The sequence below is a fragment of the Ananas comosus genome, unplaced genomic scaffold (assembly GCF_001540865.1).
Source record: "Ananas comosus cultivar F153 unplaced genomic scaffold, ASM154086v1, whole genome shotgun sequence".
NCBI lineage: Eukaryota > Viridiplantae > Streptophyta > Magnoliopsida > Poales > Bromeliaceae > Ananas > Ananas comosus.
In genome coordinates, this window is record NW_017890588.1 from 25418 (window position 1) to 44973 (window position 19556).

The 19556-nt window shown below is 35.5% G+C and overlaps 3 protein-coding genes across 3 annotated transcripts; all 3 read right to left on the minus strand.

Moving 5' to 3' along the window:
* Positions 1-555: 555 nt before the first annotated feature.
* Positions 556-2106, minus strand: LOC109703923 (probable LRR receptor-like serine/threonine-protein kinase At3g47570). Its single transcript, XM_020224666.1, has 2 exons — positions 1559-2106; positions 556-1079 (listed from the first exon to the last, which is right to left on the minus strand). Exons 1-2 carry the CDS (start codon positions 2067-2069, stop codon positions 724-726), a joined length of 867 nt encoding a protein of 288 aa, XP_020080255.1. The 5' UTR covers positions 2070-2106; the 3' UTR covers positions 556-723.
* Position 2107: 1 nt separating this feature from the next.
* Positions 2108-4469, minus strand: LOC109703919 (receptor kinase-like protein Xa21). The gene is made up of 2 exons (XM_020224663.1): positions 2235-4469; positions 2108-2131 (listed from the first exon to the last, which is right to left on the minus strand). Exons 1-2 carry the CDS (start codon positions 4467-4469, stop codon positions 2108-2110), a joined length of 2259 nt encoding a protein of 752 aa, XP_020080252.1.
* Positions 4470-14519: 10050 nt separating this feature from the next.
* Positions 14520-19296, minus strand: LOC109703920 (receptor kinase-like protein Xa21). The gene is made up of 3 exons (XM_020224664.1): positions 19218-19296; positions 15309-18440; positions 14520-14875 (listed from the first exon to the last, which is right to left on the minus strand). Exons 1-3 carry the CDS (start codon positions 19294-19296, stop codon positions 14520-14522), a joined length of 3567 nt encoding a protein of 1188 aa, XP_020080253.1.
* Positions 19297-19556: the final 260 nt, after the last annotated feature.

Sequence of the window (19556 nt, forward strand, 5' to 3'; positions counted from 1 at the left end):
AGGGACTCTTTCTCATGACCTCCAAAATTTATGTTTGATTATCTTTCAGATACTTGGTTGGCAAGTTTGGTTCAACAAGTGTTTCCATAACCGAGCAGTTGGCCGATGATCCTATTTCGAGAAAGGAAAAGCGATTTGCTTGCACTTAAAAAGTAAACAAAATTTAGAGTGCGTGGTATAAGTATGTATCTGGTGTTCTTTTTCGAATGTCAAATACTTTGGGTGATGGTTGTGTTTTTCGGTGTTTGTGGTTCCTTGCATTGGATTGTTGCATTTGTATGTGATGCTTTGTTTGAATGTAAATGGCTCTTTTTATTGGTCAATATTCTCCTTCTGTCACACTATTTATGATCGTGCCGAAGTTTATGCTTAAAATCCAAAATTTGTATATATACCCTTCTTCTAAATAGGGTTGGAGCTTTCTGTTGAAAAGTGTATTCAACACAGATGTGGCAATGATGGGTTATCTTAGGCTTCATTTATAAACTTGAGCAAGAAATTAGGAATTTGACGCTATTAATGCAAACAGATGCAAAATCTGAAGTGATTATCTCCTTCTGGTTGTATTCATTTTAGAAAGAAGTGATCAAAACCATAATGACTAGGCATTTACATTGCACAAGGTTTATTTTTTTTTAATGCAAATAAGGAAAAGCAGAGGATGTTCAAACATAGATTTATTTGCCTCTAGTTAGAACTGTAGCATAGGGAGCAAAACTGCTTTTAGCTAAGAAGCCTCTCTCTTGCTGCACTCAGCTCCTTTGAGACTTTCGTCATGTCGCATCGTTCGTACGGCGATTCGTTCGAACATGAGAGACCGCAGTCGAACACCGAAACTACGCAATCTCGCATACACTCTTCTCGATAAGCCACATCATTATCAACTGAGTGCAGGTTTCTGTCCATGATGTCCATGAGATGTTTAGGAGAAGCAGCAGCAGCACGAACATATCCACGAAGGCTCAGTCCATCTTTGAACATGTTGTCGACGGGGCTCATTCCAGTGAACATCTCCAGCAGAAGAATTCCATAGCTGTACACGTCGCCGAGCCTAGATGGTTTACAGCCCATTCCATACTCTGCACAACATTAGTAAATTGGAAACAGATGATACAAGATTCTCAAGTGAATTCATTTGGATTTGGTTCCACTGTTTCCAAGCCATAGTTACAAAAACTAAATTTGATCTTTTAGATTATTTATATTAACTCAAAAATAGCATTCAATATGTACAAATGAAGTTCCAGCATTTGCTTTTAGTAGTAAGCATCAAGCAGTTTATTCTAACTCTAGTATGCCGATTTTTGTAGCTAATATGTAGTATCCTTTTTATTTCCTACAATATTTTGTTCCCCTTTCTATAATTTTTACACTAAATCTTTAATTTTATTTATTAAATTTTATGCTATTCACTTGTTTTTGCTTCAAAAGAAAGTGAGCAGCAAAAAGTATTAGATATAGTATAGTTAGGAATCAAATTGAGATGTGTTATATTGTTTTTTTTTCTGAAATGCTGTAAAGCATGAAAAAAGTTAGCATTTCATTGCATATTTCTCACCTGGAGGAACATAGCCAATAGATCCTTTGATTCCCACAGTACTAGTAGATGAACGCTCAGATGATTCGTCAGGCGGTTGCCGCAGAAACTTTGCTAACCCGAAATCACCCACATGCGCCGTCATATCGTTGTCGAGAAGGACGTTGCTGGGCTTAAGATCACAGTGAACAATCGGCACCGACCCTTCGTGATGAAGATACTCCAATGCCGAGGCTACGTTGACAGCTATGTTCAACCTCTGGATTAGGCTTAGGCTTCTAAATGGCCAATTCTCGCGTGCATTTGGATGTAGCCACTCTTCTAAGCTTCCATTAGGCATGTACTCAAATACCAAGGCCTTGAAATTGTTACCGCGGTGATCCAAACTAGAGCACGATGTAAGAATTTTGACAAGATTTCGATGTCGAATGCTTCTCAGGGCCTCACATTCAGACATAAAACTCCTGAAAGCCCCATGCTGTTGAAGGTTAAGCACTTTCACTGCGACGATGTCGGCATTTTCATAGTTCATGGCGGCTTTATAAACCGACCCAAAACTTCCCCTGCCGATCAGATTATTTGAGGAGAACCCATCTGTAGCCCTCAAGAGCTCATCGTAAGATACTTTCGCGTGTCGGGTTCTTAAGGAAAACCTCGACAACGGCTTTCTCTGTGAGTTTTTAATCAAGTGATGTACCCCAAGCAAGCCCATGATTATAATCAAACACAAAATTGCTCCACCTACGGGAATGAGTATTACCTTGAGTTTATAATCAGAGTGATGTTTTGCTGCAAAGGCATCCGAAGTGCATTTTGGCAAGTGTAATTCTGGATTTCCGCCACAGAGTTTAGAGTTTCCGATAAGTGAGACTTCGCTCGCATTCTTAAAAACCCCTTTCATTGGCACTTGACCCTCGAAACTGTTGAAGGAGAGATTCAAGTATTTTAGATCCGGGAGCTCATCAAGGAATGCGGGTATTTGGCCCGAGTAGAAGTTTTTCGAGAGATCAAGCTTCTTAAGCCCTCTTAAATTGCTAATGGAGGAAGGAATGGACCCTTGAAATAAGTTATTCTCTAAATGAAGGATTTCCAAGATTGTGCATTTGCCAATGGTGTCTGGAATCTCACCAGAGAGCCTGTTATTTGAGAGATCAAGCGCCCTGATATTTATCAAGTTGCCCACTTCCAACGGTAATGAACCGTTTAGTAAATTATGCGACAAGTCGAGGAAGCTTGCGAGCGACGAAAGCCTCAAAACTTCTTGCGGAATGCTACCGCTTAGCCTATTATTTGATAGATTTAACAACTCTAGCATTAACATCTTGCTTAATGTCGGTGGAATGGCTCCTTCAAATTCGTTGCTGCCGAGATAGAGCTTGTCCATTAATGTTAGGTTGCCCAAGGTCGGAAGAATTTCACCCGAGAGCATGTTGTCCGACAGATCCAAGTACTGTAATTGCCAAAGATGGCTGATTTCTATGGGAATAGTGCCTCGAAGATCGTTAACGCTCATGTCAAGAAAAGTTAGATTGATGAGCTTCTCAATCTCAGTAGGTATAATTCCTGATATTTGGTTGTTACTGAGTAACAAAAAATTAAGACTGGTGGAAAAATTGACTATTGATTTGGGCATCATGCCTTGAAGTAGATTGTATCTTAGATCCAACACTTGGAGACTGGTGCAGTTGGTCAGTGCTGTAATGAAGCTCCACTCACTGAGCTTCCTGGCTTCGAGTCGATTGAGGGCCAGTGTGAGCCACGAGAGACTCTGCAAGGCTCCAAGGCTCGGCGGTATCGTGCCATGGAATGCATTGGACTCTAGCTCAAGGTAGTTGAGCTCAGAAGCGTTGGACAAGGATGCTGGAATTCGCCCCCGGAGCTGATTCTTAGTCATAACAAGGACTTGAAGGTTCGGAAGAGCATTTCCGATATCAGAGGGTAGAGTTCCCTCGAGTTGGTTATAATAGAGTTGAAAGGTGTTCAGGGATGATAGATTGTAAAGGGATGACGGTATTTCTCCTGTTAAGTTGTTCATCCCGAGACTGAGATATTCGAGAGATGAAAGTCGTCCGAGCGAGATTGGGATCGTCCCGGAGAGATTATTAGAAGTGCAGTCCAGGTAAGAGAGGAATGGAAGTTCTGCAAAGTGAGGAATTTCACCATGAAGGTTGTTTTCTCGTAGCAAAAGCAGGTTCAGAGAGGAGAGGTTCGTAAGAGTCGACGGAATGGTTCCTGTGAGACTAGTGTATTGGATTTCAAGTATCTGCAAGGAGAGAAGGCTACCGAAGGATGAAGGCATGGCTCCTGACAAGTTATTATTATCTAAAGAAAGAATGAGTAGAGAAGAAAGATTCCCAATTGAATCTGGGATCGTCCCTTGTAACATGTTTTGACTCAGGATGAGCTTTCTAAGACCGGAAAGACGCGATAGAGTTGGCGGGATCTCACCGTCGAGCTTATTATCTCGCAAGTTAAGTACTTGAAGATTAGAGCAATTGCCGAGCGAAGACGGGATCATTCCGCGAAGAGAATTCTCACTCAAGTTGAGATATTGCAGCCGGCGCAAGCTGCCTAGGTCCTCCGGGATGCTTCCGTCTAGCATGTTGTCGGACAGGTCGATCCTCCGGAGGAACGTGAGTTTGGCTACGGCAGGCGATACGAAACCAGCCAGGCGAAGAGACTTGAGGTCGAGGGCTGTGACCCGGTGGGGATGGCGGCGGCTGCAGGAGACGCCGTGCCACCTGCAGTAGTGGAGAGAGCCGTTGTTCCACGAGGAGAGCGCTCCGAACGGATCGTCATCGACGAGGGACTTGAAGGAGAGGAGGGCGGCGCGGTCGGATGCAGCTGGCTCGATCCCGAGAGTGGCGTACTTGGCGGTGGAGATCACATACAGCAGAATGATGAGAAAAATTAGTGCATGGAAGCCTTCCATTCTACGAACTAAGACAAGAGAAAGCTAAAGCTATAGCAATCCTGCAGCACCCAGCTCTTCGCTGGTATTTGTTGTTGGCAACTGGATATATAATAAACTAAATTCCATGCTTAGTCAAAAAGCCAATTGTTGTAGTAAGGGCCTGTTTGCCTAGCTTCTAAAAAAATGATTTCTGAAAAAATAATTTTGGTTTGAGGAAGTGATTTTAGTTAAAAACTATAGAGCGTTTGGTAAATTTTAAATAAAAGTGATTTTTCTAAAGTGATTTTGAAAAGCTGTTTGGCAAATTTTTTTTGATATTGCCATAAATTAATATTTTTATTAAATTTTATTTTAAATTAATTTAAAATCTAAATTTAAATTTGAATTAAAATTAAAACTTTTAAATTTCAAAATTGTACAAAATTTAAAATTTGATATTTTAATTTTAAAAATAATTTAAAATTTAAAAAATTTAAAATTTAAAATAATTATGAAATTTAGAAATTAAAAATATAAATATAAATTTAAAAATAAATATATTATGAATTTTAAAATATTAAATTTTAATATATAAAAATATAAATTTAAATTAAAATTTCAAACTTTAAATTTAGAATTTTGAATTTAAAATTTAAAATCTAAATTTAAAATTTAAAATTTAAAATTTAAATTTAAATTTTGAAATTTAAAATTTAAAATTTAAAATCTAAATGTAAAAATATAAATAATTATGAAATTTAAAATATAAAATATTTATATTTAAAAATATTAAATTTTAAATTTCAAAATTTAAATTTAAAAATTAAAATTAAAAATAAAAATTAAAATTAAATTTAAAAATTAAAATTAAAAATTAAAAATTAAAAATTAAAATTAAAATTAAAATTTAAAATTAAAAATTTAAAATAATTATGAAATTTAAAATATAAAATATAAAATTTGAATATTTAAAATTTAAAATTTAAAATTTAAAATTTAAAATTTAAAATTTAAAATTTGAATATTTAAAATTTAAAATTTAAAATTTAAAATTTAAAATTTGAATATTTAAATATTAAATATTAAATATTTAAAATTTAAATATTAAAATTTGAAATTTTAAATTTTTAAAATTTGAAATTTATAATTTGAAGATTAAAAATTATAATTTAAAATTTAAAAATTTAAAATTTTTACATTTAAATTTTAAAATCTCAAATTTTAGATTTGAAATTTTATCTTAAATTTGAAATTTGAAATTTGAAAATTGAAAATTGAAAATTGAAAATTGAAATTTTTAAAATTTAAAATTTTAAAATCTAAAATTTGAGATTTGAAATTTAAAATTAAAATTTAAAATTAAAATTTAAAATTTAAAGTTTGAAATCTTTTTTTAAAAATTTAAAATTTAAAAGTTAAAATTTAAAAATTCAAAGATGAATCTGAAAATTAAAATTTAAAATTAAAATTAAAATTAAATATTTAAATTAAAATTAAAATAAAAAATTGAAGTTTAAATCCAAAATCAGAATCAGATTTCAAAAACAGTTTTTTTTCTGTTTCTAATTCTGAGGTATTCAAAATTAGTTTTTTGATTCTACAAAGCAGAATCAGATTTGAAAAGTGAGTTGCCAAACGCTTTATTGAGCCGAAAATTACTTTTCAGCCCAAAAGTATTTTTTAAAAGTTAGACCAAACACCCCTAAGGACGTAAAACTATGGTGTGTGAATTCTTTTGTACCTAGTGATGCGTGCAATTAATACTTCTGCAAAATGTCACAAATGGTAGTTAGTATCCGAGAATTTAAATTCAAAATTTAGTTGTTTTATATTTTAGCTATCCGGATAGCTAAAAGCACCTATCTCTATTTGTTGTTGAATATTCGTGCACCGTAAAAAATAAATGAAGTGGATAGCTATAGGGGTGGCAATCCAGCTTACTGTTCGCGAGCCAGCTCGTGTTCGGCTTGAAATGAGCTCAAGATCGAATCGTTCTTTTAATAAGCGAGCCAAACACGAGCTGAATTTTTCAGCTCGTTTAATAAACGAGCCGAACATGAGCTGGGGTCAGCTCGCTCGTGTTCGGGTCGATAACAGCTCGAATACATATATTTTATATTTATATAATTTATATTTATATATATTTATATATACAAATAAATAATTATATATATAATATATATATTTTTATTATTTGATTTTTAGCCAAAAAAATATAAAGCCGAGCTCAATTATAAAGAGACTTATTTATATGTAAAGTTTCAACAATTAGATTAAAGTCTAGTGAGTAATATTTTATAAACTTATTTTTTATGTAGATCCAATCTAATCAATTTAACTTATTGTTCGTTGGCCAGCTCGTGAACCAGCTCGTATTCGGCTCGTTAATAAACAAGCCGAACACAAGCTGAATTTTTCGACTCGATACTTTAATGAGCCAGCTCGTGTTTGGCTCGTTGACGCCCCTAGATAGCTAAGACTATCTAGTTATAATTGTACATTTTCTTTTTTGAGAGATAGGTAGCACGCTGCCCGCTTCATTTATTTCATTTAGGAATAAACTAAGCTAGAAATGTGAATCAACTAGGATTCGAACTTGGGTCTCGAGTACCAACCACCAAGTCCTTTGCCACTTGTTCTAGGAACGGTTGGTTATAGTTGTACATTTTCGTATTGCAAAAAATGAATGGAGTGAGTAGCTAGAAGCACCTACTAACTAGTATGTCAAATACTTTGGGTGATGGTTGTGTTTTTCGGTGTTGGTGGTTCCTTGCATTGGATTCTTGCATTTGTATGTGACGCTTTGTTTGAATGTAAATAGCTCTTTTTCTTGGTTAATATTCTCCTTCTGTCATACTATTTATGATCTTTCCGTAGTTTGTGCTTAAAGTCTAAAATTAGTACATACATCCTTCTATTTATGATCTTTCCGTAGTTTGTGCTTAAAGTCTAAAATTAGTACATACATCCTTCTAAATAGGCTTGAAGCTTATTATAGAATTATACAATTTAACTTGATAGATATAATCTACACTATAATTTATAAACTCTTATGAAAATTCATGCACTTTTGTCTACATGGCGATATTAGCTTAATTTTGTAATTTCGTGGAACCTATTTGTCATACTAAATTACATGCCGCTCGCCGCTCGTCCCAACTAGATGCTGCTCCAACTCCTGATGCTCCCATATTGATCTGGACGGGTGAGAGTTGGAGTGGAGCCCACTTTTTATTCATCCCAATTCTTCTGTCTTTCCCATTTTCCACATTCATTTGATCAGAAGAAAGGGGTACGACCGTACGGGGGGTCGGGCCCACTTTTTTTTAAGTTGAAATTCAACGCGGTGTTCTCTCATGCTAATTTGGCCAGAGGGAATTAGGGTTAGGGTCAACTTCTTTTTTTCAAAGTTTCAGATTTACAAGATACAAAGTTTTTCATTTACAAGATTATCGAACCTGCCCAGATCTTTTTCCATCCCAAATTCTCCCCTCTCTCCCATTCTCCACGTCGGAGTTGGGTGGGGCCCCTTTTTTACAAACTAAATTCTCCTCCTCTCTCTCATTCTCTATCAATTTTTCTGATATTTTACAATAAAACGAATTTTTAACTAATCAATATTATAAAATTAAAATTTATATTTAATATATGTAATATAAACTATACAAAAAGTTATGTGTAAAAAATTACATAATTTAAATTTTTATAATAATATTTTAGAAATGTAGACAACAAAATTTAGTTTTACACCCCGATGGTACAAAATATTTTTCATCCACCATTTTATCTTTTCTTCTCATCTATAAAAAATTGTTGTTTAATAAATGAGCCGAATACAACCTGGGGTCAACTCTCTCATGTTCAGCTCAATAACAGCTCCAATATATATATTTATATAACTTATTTAATTTATATTTATATATATAAATAAATAATTGTATGTATAATATATATATTTTATTATTTAATAGTAAAAGAAATATAAAGTTGAGCTCAATTAAAGAAAGACTCATTTATATATAAAGTTTCAACCATTAGATCAAAGTTTTGTGGGTAAGATTTTATAAATTTATTTTTTATATATATCAAATCTAATTCATTTAATTTATTGTTTGTTGCCCGCTCGCGAGCCAGCTCGTGTTCGACTTGTTAATTAACCAGCGGAGCACGAGCTGAATTCTTCGTATATAATAATTTATTAATTTTATAGTTTAGAGTTTCTTCTTTCTTCGTTCATTAGTTTGAGATATTTATAGGTCCAACTCAACCTAATGGGTCCAAAATCATTACCGAATATAAAAAATATCGTCACCAAATATCTATTATGCCGACAAAAATTATTGTCATATGTTGCTGCAAAGGATTCCACTAGCCACCAAATTGTTACAAGTCGGGGCAACAATATTTTTCCACCAAAGTAAAATTTGGAGGCAACTATTTATCGCCACCAATTACCAAGATTTGGTGGAAACTAGTTTTTGCCACTAGCATTCAACTTTAGGCGGCGGATATTTATCGCCACCAAATGTGAGATATGGTGGCAAATATTTATCGCCACATTTAAATGTGATATTTAATGACAAATATTTATCGCCATTAAATATGACATTTGGTGGCGCAATTATTTATCGCCATATTATTTTTGCCATCAATACGTGCTCTAATCAAAAGCAGATATTTCGTCCTATTTTACTTCGTTCTACATATGCTAATGTAGGCCTACATATCATGCTTTCGGTTGATCAAGTTCTCTTTTGATTTAACCCAAGAAGCAGCAAACAAATTCTGGAACTTATGCTACTAGAGAAATCTGAAATGAGTTTCGTCTGTACCACATAGAAAGAGTTGGTAAAAGACTTACAATTTGAATAAATTTAAAATATACCCCAAACTCACTCTTACATCTATGTGTGTGTGTGTGTGTGTGTGTGTTTTTTTTTTGAGAAATAGATAGTATACTACCCGCTTCGTTTATTTTATTTAGACATAAACTTAGCTGAAAATGTGAATCAACTAGGATTCGAATTCGAAATCTCATGTATCAACCACTAAACCTTTTGTCACTTGCGCTAGAGATGATCGGATACATCTATGTGTGTGTGTTGATACACCTTAATTAATAGTCCCTTTCGGACATGCCATATATGTCACCTAGCTACTAGTGTAATTAAAGAGATGCGCATGCATGTATCTTTTTTCCTTACTAAAGCTTTTTGCATTGAATTGTTCCCTCTCTAAAATAATTCTTGCTTTAATCTCGTTACGACAGATAGATACTGTTAAAATAAAAATTTATAAAAAATTAATATCAGTTTAGTACAAAATATAATAAATATAGTCCATATTATAGGCAAACACTTTTAAAAAAATAAAACTATAATGAAAAAAAATCAATTGTTCCAACAAAATTATTCAAGCTTGTTCAAAAAAAAATCGCTATCATGTAAATGGATGATTAAAATTATTTTTCTAACACAATAATCAAATAAAATATCATATGGGAGTTGATATAACTAAAAAAAAAAAAATCACAATAATATGCAAGACAATTTACAATAATATATATATATATATATATATATAATCAATTAATTGACTCTGAATATGAAACACAACAAAGGTTCGAATTTGCTAATTTCGATCCATCATCACAATAAACGATTTCACACTATTGGCAAAGATAATGTGAAGCCATACATTCTCGGGAGATGATGTGAAACCATACATCCCTCAAGTGGTCCGTCGAGGCCTCAAAGCGCGTAATGTTGAAAGCAATGTTGGAGGAACCTAAGATTTTGAAAGGTTTATTGCTTTAAATTTAAAAATTTTGACACATTCTCAAGAAATTTCAACAAAACTTTTGTTAAAATTTAAGAAAGAGGGTGAAAGACCAAAAAGTAAAGGAAAGGGGTAAAAAAAAAAAACTCTTTAAGCCTTAGTAAATCTAAGGAAAAAGAGAAAAACTTTTTTAAAAGAAGTAGGCCCCACTCCTCTTCAAATTAAGAGGGTGGGTACACGTAGAATTTAGTCATAGAAATTAATGTATAGGTATAGATTTTTCACACTATTGGCAGAGATAATGTGAAACCATATATTCTTAGGAGATAATGTGAAACCATACATCCTTCAAGTCGTCTGTCAAGGCCTTGAAGCACGTGATGTTGAAAGCAATGGAGGAGAAGCCTAAGATTTCGAAAGGATTGTTGCTTGAAATTTAAAAATTTTGACACATTCTCAAGAAATTTCAACAATTTTTTGTTAAAATTTAAGGAAGAAGGTGGAAAACCAAAAAGTAAAGGAAACGGGTAAAAAAAAAAAAAACTCTTTATATGCCTTAGTAAATTTAAAAAAAAGGAGAAAAAAAAAAAAAAAAAAAAAAAAAAAAAGGCCCCATTCCTCAAATTAAGAGGGTGGGTACACGTAGAATTTAGTCATGGAGATTAATATATAGGTATAGGAGTATAGATTACAGGTTGGGAGCTATCTCGGGTACACACATAAAATTCTCACTTGAGCTAAAAAGAAAAAAGAAAAAAAGAAAAAAGAAAATGGTACGAGTAAATTATGTTTGGATTGTTGAAAAAGGAAAAAAAATACATAAAAAAATTTACCGGTCATAATAATATTTTCCTTGAAACGTTTACTGTTTACTTAATTATAGTCGATCTAGATTAGGAGTGGAAATCCAGCTCGCTGTCCACGAGTGAGTTCGTGTTCGGCTCGAAATGAGCTCGTGTTCGGATCGAATGACCCATTTAGTAAATGAGCTGAATAAGAGTTTGAATTTTTCAGCTCATTTAATAAACGAGCTGCAAACGAGCTGGGGCAAGCTTGCTTGCGTTGGAATCGAATACATATATTTTATATTTATATAATTTATATTTATATATATAAATAAATAATTATATAAAAAATATAAAAATATAAAAATATAGATTTTCATTATTTTATTTTTAGTCCAATCTAAATATAAAGCCAACTCAATTATAAAAAGACATATTTATATATATGTGAACTTTCTACCATTAGATTAAAGTCTAATAGATAATAAGTTTTCATAAATTTTATTTTTTATATATATTCTTTCTAATCCTTAACTTGTTATTTGTGAGCAAGTTTGTGTTCGGCTCATTAAAAAATGAGAACACACATTAAAAATGAGCCAAACATGAGAAGCATTTTTTGGCTCAATACTTTAACGAGCCAACTCATGTTGAAACGTGCTGAACACAAGCTAGTTGACACCCCTAATCTGGATGTTATGTTTAGTTTGTTCAAATCTAGTTAATTATGACTAGTGTACAATGATCGGAAATACGAATTAATTTATCTTAATATTTCAGATGACTAGTAATTCGGCATTTGTTCTGCATGCCTCTTAACTTCGTTAACTTGGTCAATTTATTTATTTAGAGATGGGTGTTTTGATCACAACCGGCTTAATTGGAGGTGGTCCAAATGTAACAAAAAAAATGCATAATTAATTAGGTACTTATGGTCACTCGGAGTTTTTCACGAGTCAAATCCGGTGGAATTACATATATTTCTCACTATAAAAAAATGTGGCCGAGAAAACGGCATATAAAGCGCGAAAGCTAAAATTATTTAAATTGTTCTTTCTTTCGTTTTTCATTTCGAAAATCACCGGCTTTTGCTTTAAAGAAAATCTATTAGGATGTTTATTGAAAAGCTGTGAGTGCTAACTCCTTCACAAGCTCGATTGAGATAGCACTAGCTACTGCAGCAGTAGAAGCAAAGAGGCTTATAGTGTCGCCAAAAGTATTGATCATTTTTACAACTTCCAAGATTTATTGTTTGATCATCTTTCGGATATTTGGTTGACGAGTTTTGGATCAAGAAAATTTTTCGTAACCAAGCGGTTGGCCGATGATCGATCCTATTTCCAGAAAGAAAAAGCGATTTGCTTGCACCTCAGAAAGTACAAGAAATTCAGGGTGGGCGGTGTATGCATGTATGTATCTGGTGTTCTTTTTCCGTTGCGTCAAATTCACGTTGGGCGATCGCATCTGAAACCTCTCATTCATCGCAACTTTGGTGTTAGAAACAGCTAGCATTTGGTTGTGTTTTTCAGAGTCTTTGTGGTCCTTTGCATTGGATTCTTGCTTTTACATGTGATGCTTTGTTTGATTGTAAATGGTTTTGTTGTTGTCGTTGTGGTCAATGTCCTCCTTTCATACTATTTTATGATCTTTCTCTCTATTTTGTGCTAATTTTAGGTAAACATGCATGGAGTCACTGCAAATATAGGCCATGTAAAATAGGACCCTCAATTTCATTGTTCTTTTTCAATAGACACCTTCTGAACTTTATTTATTTCGTTCGGGTTATTTCAGTTTATTGAATTGGGATTTTGTTAAAACTAAACTCTCTGGGAACTAAAATTCTATTGTTTCCTGACATCATGTACTGATTGAAGCATCTCAAAATCGACAATTTGAGTCTACATTGCTTAAATTTTTTGTTTGAAAATAATTTAAGCTATATAGATCAAGGTTCATACCTTTGATCTTAAATTGATGAATCCTATGATTCATTTTCATAATGTTGTTAAAGTTCATTCTGCAGCTGCTTGATGAACCATAAAATAATCTTTAAAAATCAGAAAATTTGGTTCACTTACAATACCCAAAATCATATTTATCAGTGTAGATTGTTGATCCAGATGTCCTTTCATCGGAAGGAGACCACTCAATAGGATAAAGAACTGCGTTGTCTTAGAAGGATAGTAGCTAGGGGTGGAAACAAGCTGAGCTTGAGCAAGCTTACCTCAGCTTAAGCTTGATTTAAAATTAATTTTAAGCCTAAATTTAGTAGGCTCAAGCTTGGCTTGAAATTAATTCGAGCCGAATTCGAACGAGCCTAATTTCGAGTTGAGCGCGCTCGAGACCTAAACGAGCCGTTTGAAAATCTTAACATCATATAATTTATAGTTTAAATGTTATATAACATTATCTAAAATTGATATAAAAATATGTCCAATAGTTCAACATATAAAATAAATACATGAATACGGTATAATAATATTACAAAAAATAATTTACAGAAAGCGACTATGTGAACAAGTGAAAGAGAGGGAGAGAAAGAGTAATTAGAGTAGAGTTTTGCTTGTTTGGTTTTGTGGGCCATCAAATATGCCCAATAAATAAAACTCTATACACATATAATTAAAATACGTAATATATATTATTATATATAATTAAAATATATATTATATGTAATTATATATATATTTATAAATATTATATATATAAAGAGAGAGAGAGAGAAAGTACGTCTCCCGTATTTTCGAAAGTACGGAGGCTTCCGTACTTATAAGTTGTTTTCGATGATAGAATATATGATTTGATAATTGGTTCCGTTAGGTATAATTTATATTATTGAAACTATGTAGAAATCAAATTTTATAATTTTTTAATATCATTACCAAGCGATTATAGGGTCTCAAAAATGACTATTTTAACGGCCGATGTGGCACGTTTTTAAGTTCAACGGTTTAGAAATATCCAAATTACATAAAAATTTAATAAAAAATTCTACTTAATATCAAAATTAAGAACAATACTTTCGATTTGAAATTTAAGTTCTTTATTATTATTTTTTATGAAATTTTTATTTTCAGCCGTTTATTTTGAGACTACTCGTTCACTAGGCAAACGAAGTAAAAAAAATTATGAAATTTGATTTCTAGATGGTTCCAACAGCGTAGATCAAAAAATCCAAAATTTGTGTATACACCCTTCTAAATAGTTTGGAGCTCTCGGTTGAAAAGTGTATTCAACGCATATTAGGCGATAATGGGTTATATAATTATATTAGGCTTCATTTATAAACTTGAGCCAGAAATTAGAAATTTGAAGCTATTAATGTATACAGATGCAAATTTTGAAGTGCCAATCTTCCTTTTGGTTGCATTTATTTTAGAAAGAAGTGATCAAAACCATAATGACTAGGCATTTACATTGCACAAGGTTTTTTTTTTTTAATGCAAATAAGGAAAAGCAGAGGATGTTCAAACATACATTCATTTGCCTATAGTGAGAACTATAGCATAGGGAGCAAAAACTGCTTTTAGCTAAGAAGCCTCACTCTTGCTGCACTCAGCTCCTTTGCAACTTTCCTCATGTCGCATCGTTCGTATGGCGATTCGTCCGAGCACGCGAGACCGCAGTCGAACACCGAAACTACGCAATCTCGCACACACTCTTCTCGATAAGCTTTATCATTATCAGCTGAGTGCAGGTTTCTGTCTATGATGTCCATGAGATGTTCAGGAGAAGCAGCAGCAGCACGGACATATCCACGAAGGGTCAGTCCGTCTTTGAACTTGTCGTCGAGGGGGCACATTCCAGTGAACATTTCCAGCAGAAGAATTCCGTAGCTGTACACATCGCCGAGCCTAGATGGTTTACAGCCCATTCCATACTCTGGACAACATATGTTAATTGGAAACAGACAATACAAGATTTTCATTTGGATTTGGGTTTGGTTCCCACTGTTTCCAAGCCATAATTACAAAAACTAAATTTGACCTTTTAGATTATTTATATTGACTCAAGAATAGCATTAGATATGTAGAAATGAAGTTCCAGCTCTTGCGTGCTTAGTGATCATAATTAATCAGTTTTTAGTAGTAAGCATCAAGCAGTTTATTCTAACTCCAGTATTTTTACACTAAATTTCTAATTTTATTTACTAAACTTCATGCTGTTCACTTGTTTTTGCTTCAAAAGACAGTGAGCGGCAAAAAAAAAATATTAGAGATAGTATAGTTAGGAATAAAAAAAAGATGTGTTATATTTTTTTTCTGAAATGCCGTAAAGCATGAAAAAAGTTAGTATTTCATTGCATATTTCTCACCTGGAGGAACATAGCCAATAGATCCTTTGATTCCCACAGTGCTGGTAGATGAACGCTCAGATGATTCGTCAAGCGGTTGCCGCAGAAACTTTGCTAACCCGAAATCACCCACATGCGCCGTCATTTCATTGTCGAGAAGGACGTTGCTGGGCTTAAGATCACAGTGAACAATCGGCACGGACCCTCCGTGATGAAGATACTCTAATGCCGATGCTACATCGATAGCTATGTTCAACCTCTGGATTAGGCTTAGGCTTCTAAATGGCCAATTCTCGCATGCATTTGGATGTAGCCACTCTTCTAAGCTTCCATTAGGCATGTACTCAAAAACCAAGGCCTTGAAATCGTTACCATGGTGATCCAAACTAGAGCACGATGTAAGAATTTTGACAAGATTTCGGTGTCGAATGCTTCTCAGGGCCTCACATTCAGACATAAAACTTTTGAAAGCCCCATGCTGTTGAAGGTTAAGCACTTTCACCGCAACAATGTCGGCGTTTTCATAGTTCATGGCGGCTTTATAAACCGACCCAAAACTTCCCGTGCCGATCAGATTATCTGAGGAGAACCCATTTGTAGCCCTGAAGAGCTCATCGTATGATACTTTCATGTGTCGGTTTCTTAAGGAAAACCTCGACAGCGGGTTTCTTCGTGAGTTTTTTATCAAGTGTTGTTTCCCAAGCAAGCACATGATTATGATCAAACACAAAATTGCTCCACAGATAGGAATGAGTACTACCTTGAGTTTATAATTAGAGTGATGTTTTGCTGCAAAGGCATCTGAAGTGCATTTCGGCAAGTGTAATTTTGGAATTCCCCCGCAGAGTTTACTGTTTCCGATAAGCGAGACTTCGCTCGCATTGGTAAAGACCCCTTTCATCGGCACTCGACCCTCAAAATTGTTGAAGGAGAGATTCAAGTAGTGTAGATCCTGGAGCTCGTCAAGGAATGCCGGTATTTGGCCCGAGAAGAAGTTTTTTGAAAGATCAAGCTCCTTAAGCCCATTTAAATTGCCAATGGAGGCAAGAATGGACCCTTGAAATAAGTTATTCTCCAAATGAAGGATTTCTAAGATGGCGCATTTGCCGATGGTGTTTGGAATCTCACCAGAGAGCCTATTATTTGAGAGATCAAGCTCCCGGACATTTATCAAGTTGCCCACTTCTGAAGGTAGTGAATCATTAAGTAAATTATGCGACAAGTCGAGGAAGCTTGCAAGGGACGAAAGGAAAACTTCTTTAGGAATGCTACCGCTTAGCCTATTATTTGATAGATTTAACAACTCTAGCGTTGACAGGTTGCTTAACGTCGGCGGAATGGCTCCTTCAAATTCATTGTTGCCGAGATAGAGCTTGTCCATTAGTGTTAGGTTGCCCAAGGTCGGAAGAATTTCGCCCGAGAGCATGTTGTTCGACAGATCCAAGTACTGTAATTGCCAAAGATGACTGATTTCTACAGGAATGGTGCCTCGAAAATCGTTAACGCCTATACCAAGATAAGTTAGATTGATGAACTTCTCAATCTCAGTAGGTATAGTTCCTGATATTTGGTTGTAACCGAGTGCCAAATAATTAAGACTGGTGGAAAGATTGACTATTGATTTGGGCATCATGCCTTGAAGTAGATTGTATCCAAGATCCAACACTTGGAGATTGGTGCAGTTGGTCAGTGCTGTAATGAAGCTCCAGTCACTAGGCTTCCTGGCTTCGAGCTGATTTCCGTGCAATTCGAGCCAAGAGAGGCTTTGCAAGGCCCCAAAGCTCGTGGGTATCGTGCCATGGAATGCATTGGACGCTAGCTCAAGGTCGTTGAGCTCGGAAGCATTGGACAAGGATGCCGGAATTCGCCCCTCTAGCCGATTGTCATGCATAAGAAGGATCTGAAGGTTTGGAAGAGCATTTCCGATATCGGAGGGTATGGTCCCTTCTAGTTGGTTACCATAGAGTCCTAAGGCCTCCAAGGATGAGAGATTGTAAAGGGATGATGGTATTTCCCCTGTTAAGTTGTTCATCCCTTGATCTAGAGTTTGGAGAGATGAAAGTTGTCCGAGCGAGATCGGGATCTCCCCGGAGAGATCATTAAAAGAGCAGACCAAGCCAGAGAGAAAAGGAAGTTCCGCAAAGTGAGGTATTTCACCCTGGAGGCTGTTTCCTCTTAGATAAAGAAGGTTCAAAGAGGAGAGATTCGTGAGAGTGGGTGGAATGGTTCCTGTGAGAGTATTGAATTGGAGATGAAGTATCTTCAAGGAGAGAAGGCTACCGAAGGATGGAGGCACGGCTCCTGACAGTTTATTAGCATCTAAAGAGAGAAATAGTAGGGAGGAGAGGTTGCCAAGTGAATCTGGGATGGACCCAGTAAAGCTATTGAATTGTAGATCAAGGTATTGAAGCTGAGCATGATTGCCCAAAGTAGCAGGGATGGCTCCTGTAAGATTATTGTAGCTGAGTGCTAACAATGTTAGCTTTTGGATGTACCCAAGCTCTGGTGGAATTCCCTCTATGAGAAAGTTATTCCTTAGATCGACAGCCTGAAGCTCTTTACACTGTGTTAGATTGGAAGGGATGGTCCCTTGTAACATGTTTTGATTCAGGATAAGCTCTCTAAGACCGGAAAGACACGATAGAGTTGGCGAGATCTCACCGTTGAGCTTATTATCTCTCAAGTTGAGTACTTGAAGATTAGAGCAATTGCCGAGTGAAGACGGGATTGTTCCGCGAAGAGAATTCACACTCAGCTTGAGATATCGCAGCCGGCGTAGGCTTCCTAGCTCCTCTGGGATGCGCCCGTCTAGCATGTTGTCGGACAGGTCGATACTCTGGATGAATGTGAGGTTGGCTACGGAGGGCGACATGAAACCGGCTAGGCGGAGAGACTTGAGGTCGAGGGCCGTGACCCGGTCGGGATGGCGGCGGCCGCAGGAGACACCGCGCCACCTGCAGTAGTGGAGAGAGCCGTTGTTCCATGAGGAGAGCGCTCCGAACGGATCGTCGTCGACGAGGGACTTGAAGGAGAGGAGGGCCGCTCGGTCGGATGCAGCTTGTTCTATCCCGGGAGTGGCGCACCGGGCGGTGGAGATGACATACAGTAGAATGATGAGAAAAATTAGTGCGTGGAAGCCTTCCGTTCTATGGACTAAGACGAGAAAGCTAAAGCTTTAGCAAACCCTGCAGCACCCAGCTCTTAATTCGCTCGTATATGATGCTGGCAACTGGATATATAATAAACTAAATTCCGAGCTTAGTCAAAAAGCCAATAGTTATAGTAAGGCACTAATACCATGGTGTGAAACTTCTTATGTACGTAGAACCACAATACTTACTGCAAAATGTCACTAATGATAGTTGGCTAAAAAAGTGAATAGTTAGTATCCGAAAAATTTAAATTCAAAATTTAGTTATTTTATATTTTAGTTATGTGAATAGCTCTAAAAACATCTATCTCTATTTGTAGCTGAATATTCGTGCAGTGTAAAAAATAAATGAAGTGCGTACATAGCTAAGACCATCTAATTGTAGCTGTACATATGTGCATTGCAAAAAATGTACGGAGTGAGTAACTAGAAGCACCTACCTACTAACTAGTAAATTTGTGCGCTGCATTGCTATTTCAGTACAGCCGTCTGTTGGGACAAAAATTCTATGGGCACCGGCCCCAAATTACTTAATTTGGCGCCCATCGACCACTGCTCTCCCAATATGGGGAGAGCAGTGGAAATTTCTGGTGCACCTAGTGCATCTATACTAGGTGCACCATAAGATTATTTTTTGATTTTTTTTTAAAATTATAATTTTATGTTATAATTTATTTATGTTTTTAGAAGTTACCATGTAGAAGTTAAAATTTTACACTCTATTTGGTTTCAAAAAAAATTGGAAGTAATAAAAATCAAAAAGTTATTTTATGGTGCACCTAATATAGATGCACCAGGTGCACCCGGAATTTTCACTGCTCTCTCCATATTGAGAGAGCAATGGAGGGCGGCGCCCATCGGGGATCGGCCCCAAATTAAGTAATTTGGGCCTGGTGTCCATAAAATTTTTGTCCCGTCTGCGATTAGGGCTGGCAAATGAGCGAGCCGGCTCGCGTTCGACTTGCGTTCGACTCGATATTTGGCTCGCTCGAGGTCGAATCGAAATTAAATGAGCCGAGCTTGAACAAAAAAAAAAGCTCGAAATTCATTTCAATCCAAGCTTGAGTATTACGCGGCTCGTTCGAATTAAGCTTGAAAAGCTCGAAAAGCTCGAATAT

Excerpts from the sequence above, each read along its gene's own strand:
- LOC109703923 (XM_020224666.1), bottom strand. The coding sequence starts at position 2,069 with ATGAACTATGAAAATGCCGACATCGTCGCAGTGAAAGTGCTTAACCTT. Across the intron at positions 1,080-1,558 it reads TATTGGCTATGTTCCTCCAG|AGTATGGAATGGGCTGTAAA; the intron begins GTGAGAAATATG and ends AATGTTGTGCAG.
- LOC109703920 (XM_020224664.1), bottom strand. The coding sequence starts at position 19,296 with ATGGGCGCCGCCCTCCATTGCTCTCTCAATATGGAGAGAGCAGTGAAA. Across the intron at positions 18,441-19,217 it reads ACCTGGTGCATCTATATTAG|TCCATAGAACGGAAGGCTTC; the intron begins GTGCACCATAAA and ends TTCTCGTCTTAG. Across the intron at positions 14,876-15,308 it reads TATTGGCTATGTTCCTCCAG|AGTATGGAATGGGCTGTAAA; the intron begins GTGAGAAATATG and ends TATGTTGTCCAG.
- LOC109703919 (XM_020224663.1), bottom strand. The coding sequence starts at position 4,469 with ATGGAAGGCTTCCATGCACTAATTTTTCTCATCATTCTGCTGTATGTG. Across the intron at positions 2,132-2,234 it reads TAATCATGGGCTTGCTTGGG|ATGGGTTCTCCTCAAATAAT; the intron begins GTACATCACTTG and ends TGAGGGCTACAG.